This window comes from Pundamilia nyererei, unplaced genomic scaffold, assembly GCF_000239375.1.
Source record: "Pundamilia nyererei isolate P.nyererei 1_Seehausen unplaced genomic scaffold, PunNye1.0 scaffold00374, whole genome shotgun sequence".
Taxonomy (NCBI): Eukaryota; Metazoa; Chordata; class Actinopteri; order Cichliformes; family Cichlidae; genus Pundamilia; species Pundamilia nyererei.
The window spans coordinates 325,405-331,472 of record NW_005187775.1 but is presented as its reverse complement, the minus strand read 5'-3'; the positions used below and the strand labels follow the sequence as shown (position 1 = coordinate 331,472).

The 6,068-nt window shown below is 42.6% G+C and overlaps 1 protein-coding gene across 1 annotated transcript in view; it reads left to right on the top strand.

Annotated features, from left to right (window-relative positions):
- The first annotated feature begins 4,991 nt into the window (after positions 1-4,991).
- zgc:91910 (Zinc finger protein 706-like) overlaps positions 4,992-6,068 on the top strand; it is a 2,992-nt gene continuing 1,915 nt past the window's right edge. Inside the window, exons 1-2 of the mRNA XM_005752712.1 lie at positions 4,992-5,379; positions 5,760-5,910. Of these exons, the coding sequence (XP_005752769.1) occupies positions 5,776-5,910 (135 nt within the window). The 5' untranslated portion in view covers positions 4,992-5,379; positions 5,760-5,775. The remainder of the gene's footprint in view (positions 5,380-5,759; positions 5,911-6,068) is intronic.

The following is a 6,068-nucleotide window of genomic DNA, read 5'->3' as shown; positions in this document are numbered from 1 at the left end:
TCCAGTGCCTGACATGAAGCAAGGTAAAAGTCCTTGTGATGCATCTTTAACATTAAGTAGGTCAAAGTTTAGTTACTGCCAGCACAGAGGCTACATAGAGGTAACTTTTTCTCCAGATAAGTATTTTCTATGTTTTGTGGCTTTGTTCGTGCAATAACAATTAACTGGAAGAAAATGGTACAAATGTGTAAGTAACTGTGTTCCCTGCAGGTCAGTGCCACTTCTACTGTCCTGCTGCACATGCAAAGCTGACAATGTACATTAAAACCTACATTTGATCCATTCTTGTTATGTTCTGTACTAGAGTCACCACTGGAGCTGATCCCTGCTCAGCAAAACAGGACTGATGGTAAGGGAGAATATTTCTTAACTTGTCTGTCCTTCAATCACGGGTCCTCTACCGGAGGCCTGGGAACTTCAGGGTACTGTACAGTATCCATGCTGCTCCTAAGACTTTCCTCTTCTAGACAGAAATCTTAGATATCATTCTGAGTTTGGGGGTCACTGCACCAAATGCTCTGATTACTACGAGGAGCAGATCTTCTGCACCAGCTCTCTCAGGTATTTCTCAAGCTTCTCATGTTCCTTCTTCCTAATGTTGCTATCACTACGGCCTTCTTGCTCTGCTTGTCCACCACTACAATGTCCATTTAATTAGCCATAACCAGTTTGTCCCATAGGATCATTCTCAACCACCTTAGGGGGTGTATCTCTTTGGGACATTTAGGCCATACTCAGCACAGATGTTCCTGTATATTGTTATGTAGTAGGACTCCAACTTTTCCCTATTCTCATCCCCTGTGCACTTATGCCATAGCCTTGTACCAGTAGCCTCAACACCTGACGTGAGTCTTGCTAGTCCAGGCAACTTCAGTTATATATCTGCCATTCATGTACCGAGGTAGGCTTTGGGGGGCTTAACCTACAGCAAGCTGGACTTTGGTTTGGTAGCACAGGAACAAGCTCTGAGCACAAGCTCCAGCTGTGTAAAGAAGCCCCTGAGCAACCCAGCACATAACAGCAGGGTGCAAGAAGCTAGCAAGATTACATGCTTCCAGATACAGGCGGACAAACTCTGATGATGGCTAACCAACTGGGCTCAGTAGTGGTGAACAACCAGAGCAAGATTGCTGTGGTGTTAGATGTAGCTATACAAAGTGCTAGCAATATCAAGAAGAAGGAGCACGAGAACCTTGAGAAATACCAAGAGCTGAGAAAGTAGCTGGAGAAGATGTGAAGGGTGAAGGCAACAGTGGTCACCGTGGTAATCCAAGCCCTCGGTCAGTGACCCCCAAACTGAGCGAGCGACTCCGGCAGATCACAGGGGAATGTCATCCAAGATCTCTGTAACAGGAACAGCAAAAACCTCAAGCTCCTAGGCCTCTGGTAGAGGACGTGAGCGTGGAGGATAAAGACTCGCCTGCATGGCAATTGTGTAAATTTTTTTTCATTATATATAAAAAAGAAATTATAAAATGTAGAGAAACTCTCTGAATTAAGTCTATTGTTTATGGAATACCAGCACTTTTCCCAATTTCGAACTTCTTCATCTCTGGTCAATTCAGGATGTAGTTCATTAACTATTTTTTTAACCAGAGATGAAGAGAGGGCAGCCGCTGCAAAAAGCAGGAAGGACGGCTGTAGGGAAAGAGGGATTCGCTGAGCCTCCAAACCAACATGGAGGGAACTGTCCCCCTGAGTTTCAGGAGCACTGGGGGCGATGCTTCGGCTTCTTTAATATCCCCCTGGCCCTGGATAGATGCCGAGGTAACCGTGTTACATCATAATTCTACTGAAGACCTTTAGAAATTACTCAGAAATCCATTATTTTTAGTATTTATAAAAGTAACTTAAGCGTGCAGTTACCATTGAAGTCTGAGGCACGGTGTTTGCCTGTGATGTGTCTGCTTTTACAGGAATATTGTTGGTCGTTTGGTGCCAACCTCGCCTCCATCCATGAATGGGATGAGTATTATTTCGTAATAAATCTCATGAATGAAATGGGATACAATGGTCCGGCCTGGATTGGCGCCTTTGATGCTGTCAGGGTAATGTAAAATGCAATTAATTGTTATTATAGCAGAACATTTATGCTAAAGAATGAATGTCTCCCTGCTTGTTGTAAATACGTGCCTTGACTGTTGTTGTGATTTTATTTTTACAGCTGAATTCTTCTTACATTGCTTGACGCTGCTTGTCGTTTTTGTTTTTTACAGTTTGGAGATTGGCTATGGAGTGATGGTTCAGGAACTGATTTACTCATGGCCCCTGACTTGCTAAAGGGCTGGAATAAATGGGGACGTTGCCTTGCAATAGGTATATTGTAACGTGACTAAATCAAGTGACTGCAGAAATGCATTCTGAAATATAAAGCAGAATGGTCACTCCTCTTGTTTTCTTATCAGATTACCCCACACTGAAACGTCATCCTTGTGGAGAGAGTCTTCCTTTCATTTGTGCATTTAGACCAGGGCTGTGTTAAGCACTTACCTGCAATCAATCACATGAAACCAAAATCTAAAATTCCTTTCCTTTTCTGCAAAATAAAAGTGGTTTCTCTTAAATCATAGCTCAGTTCTGTTTTATTTATTTATTTATTTCTCTTTGTGCATTGGGGTACATCAGCATAATATGTATATGAATGTCATGGTACAAAGCAGGGTTGATACAGTCTCATATATGAATCGGGTCTGCTTTTTATTTTCATAAAATGTCGACTGTTTGATGAGGTCTTCTCTCATGGTACCCCCGGTATACATCAGTGTCATCAGCATACAGCAGGGTCTTTACATCAGGATAAACAGAAGGGCATGATATGATCTAAACAACACACCCAATAACACTTTGCCTTGTGGCTTCCCTCGTGGTTAATGTGCTCCTAGACCCAGTGCCAAGCCTGGTTAAATGGTGAAGGCTGCATCAGGAAGGGCATCCAGTATACAATCTTTCCCAAATCAAACATCCAAAATCACAGTATTTCTCTACCAGACCAGATGGAGCCCTGATTAACAATAACTGCCTCCTGTGCTATTGGCTAATAGTGTGCCAGTGGAAACGGTGATATTGTTGACACTTAAATGTAGAGACTATGACTGGTTAAGAGAGAGAGCAGGATGATATGACATGGAGAAGGAAGGTAGATGTGTGAAAAAAGACCAAGAGGAAGAGAAACAAGGCTGGGAGCGTTAGAAGTAGATTTAAGGTGTTCTATCATGCTGTAGATAGGAAGAAAAATGAGGTAGAATTAATCTTGAAGGAAGAGCATGTTAGTAATGTTCTGGAGGTACAGAGAGAGTCAGACAGGAGTTTGAAACTAAAAATGGAAGGGCTGATGTTGAATCACGTCCGTATATATGCCCCACAGATTGGATATCAATTAAGAGAAAGAAAAATTCTGGAGTAAGTTGGATGAAGTGATAGAGATTGTAAAATGTAGCTAGGCAGCATCAGATGATAGTCTGTCGGACAACTTTAGAAATCCAAAAGAAGAAGTGGGTGAAGACAGAGTCAAGGATTAAATGGTGGAAGTACAAGAAAGGAGAATGTTGAGAACTCTTCTAAACCACTCTCTGAGGTGTTTGAAACATCCTCTGGACAGAGGAAAGAAAATAAGGAGACTTGGTGATGTAATGAGGAAGTGCAGGAAAGTTTTCAAAGGAAAACAGCAAAGAAAAAGTAGGATAGTCAGGAAGATGCATAAAGTTGACAGGAGTACTGAGAGGGGCCATGTACAACAGAGAGAGAGGAGGAAAAACAAAGGCTTAAAAATCAGAATACCTTTATAATCCCTAAGGAAATTATGTGAAAATTAGAGTAAGTTGTATCGGAGGCAGGACATTAAGGAAAGAGAAAAAGACTTCCATTAATTGTGTGGGCTTTTGTTTTACAGATTGAAACCAAGCATAAAATGAAATAAAAAATCACAACTATAATAACTCAGGTGTATCACAACGTCACTCGTTCGGGGCTAGATAGTTATATTATCTCTGGATGAACGTGAAGCTCCGCCCCGGTCCTGCAGGGGGCGCTGCTGGTCTCGTTGTCGCATTTCAAAGCTTAGATAAAAGCCTCCGCAGCTTCCTTTAGCACATTAAAAAAAGGGGGTTACGGCCAAGGGGGGGAGGGCGGGGCGGCTTTTGGAGGTTAAACCGGCGGAAAAAATCTTCCTGTTAGGGACCTGTTATTTATTCTGGCGTTTTTTAATCCGGGTTTGTACTCAACACTGCTTCGTCTTTAGTATAAAAACACCGCACAGCTCTGTAACTCGCGATCACGTGTAATATCAGCTTCCCTAGCTAGCTCAGCTAACAGGGTTAGCAAGGCGGCCCCGGCTGAGGAGAGGCCCGCTGGCGGTGATGACGGTTTTCAGCTGTTTATTTAACATTTTGTCAGGAAAACAATACAAAGTCAGTGGCATCGGTTAGTTATTAGTAACCTGTTAGAGGCTCTCTCCTCGGTCGTCGAGGGTAGCTGCTGTTAACGATCTTTAAAGGACTGAAAGTTGTGATGATTTGACGCCTTTACTTTTTTATGAGAATATACACAGGGTCATAAGTGGTGCTTGATTAATGCGTGTTGTTCCCCTTAAGATCATTTATTGGTTGGCGCCGTCCGGATTTCCAATTGTATTTATATCAAAGTCCTTCTAGAAGCTAACCTCGCCACTCTGCAGCCATCTTAGTAACGCCCCCCAGGCAGTTATGTTTGAAGTGTTAAGTAAATCAAGTTTGGTCGTTGGTCCCCGGGACCATAAAATCTGTGTTGATGCGTTTGGAATCACTGTATAATTCAAATCGTTTAAAATGTGTGAAAAGTTGTATCTGCAGTCGCATCCAGACACTGCTACGGCAAGTCACCTGAGAGATTATTTTTGAGTAGATATATAATATATTTATGTTATAACGACTAACCTGCCTACATTTTATCTTATCAAAAAAAAAAAATCGAATTTCCCAGAGGAACCCACCCGAGGGATTAATAAAGTTCTATCTTATCTTATTTTCGATGATTATATCAGTTACTCTTCTTACTACTGACACCGTAGTACTGAAGTCACATCATCTAGTTGATCTTCTGAGGGTACGTGAGGTCACATAGTCCGGTTTCAAGCTTCGGTCAGTTCCTCTCGCATTCAGTGATCCTTCTTCTATCGCACTTGGGGTGATGATATCTCTCCCTTGCCGTAGCACGTGTGTTGTACCTTTTTTATGGTACAACACACTTGTCAATCTCTAGCTGTGAGAGCATAGGGGGGTCTAGCCTTAGGACTGGATACAGGCGCTCTAGGTGGGAATCAAACGTGCAACTCCCGCTCCAAAGGCGTGAAGACCATCCGACTCTGCTAGATCAAACACACCTGGTGACCCCACAATAATAAAGGTCAGCTCAAGAAGAGATTGTGGCTGCTGGATCACTTTGACAATTAAAGAAGTCCGTAATCATATAATACAAATGTTTATTTCTGAAAGGTAAAATCTGGCACTTATACGGAACTTTATGGAAAAAGTTGACAAAGTAAATTTTTACAAATGTATTACAGCTATGCCACAAACATTTCAGTCAAGCTCCCTTCACCAGAGAGTAATTCAGTGTGCCAATAATCCAAATCAGTTTGATTTTAAGCCTTTATTGTCTGAAGAAATAAACTCTTAACATGTGGTTTTCAGATCCCTGAAGATACTTCGTTTAATGCAAAAGAAATGCACGACTATAAGGTAGGTTCTTGTGCCGTTATAACTTGTTGCCGGTCGTTCCTGCAGGTTGAAGCTGAGGGCCATGGCTCGTGGGCAGCAGAAGATTCAGTCCCAGCAGAAGAACGCCAAGAAGGCAGCAGAGAAGAAGAAATCTCAGGGCGCTGACCAGAAGACTGCAGCCAAGGCCGCCCTGGTCCACACCTGCCCTGTCTGCCGGGTAAGAAACAGCCACAGCTTCTGCCGAAGCTCGCAGAGGCCTTTCACCTTTGTTTTTAAAATGTTGATGCTTCATATTTTAAGATGTTAAAACAACCAGTCAGCAGCTGCATACGTCATGTGGCTGGGTTTGTGCATGTGAGAGACGAGGGAAACTCT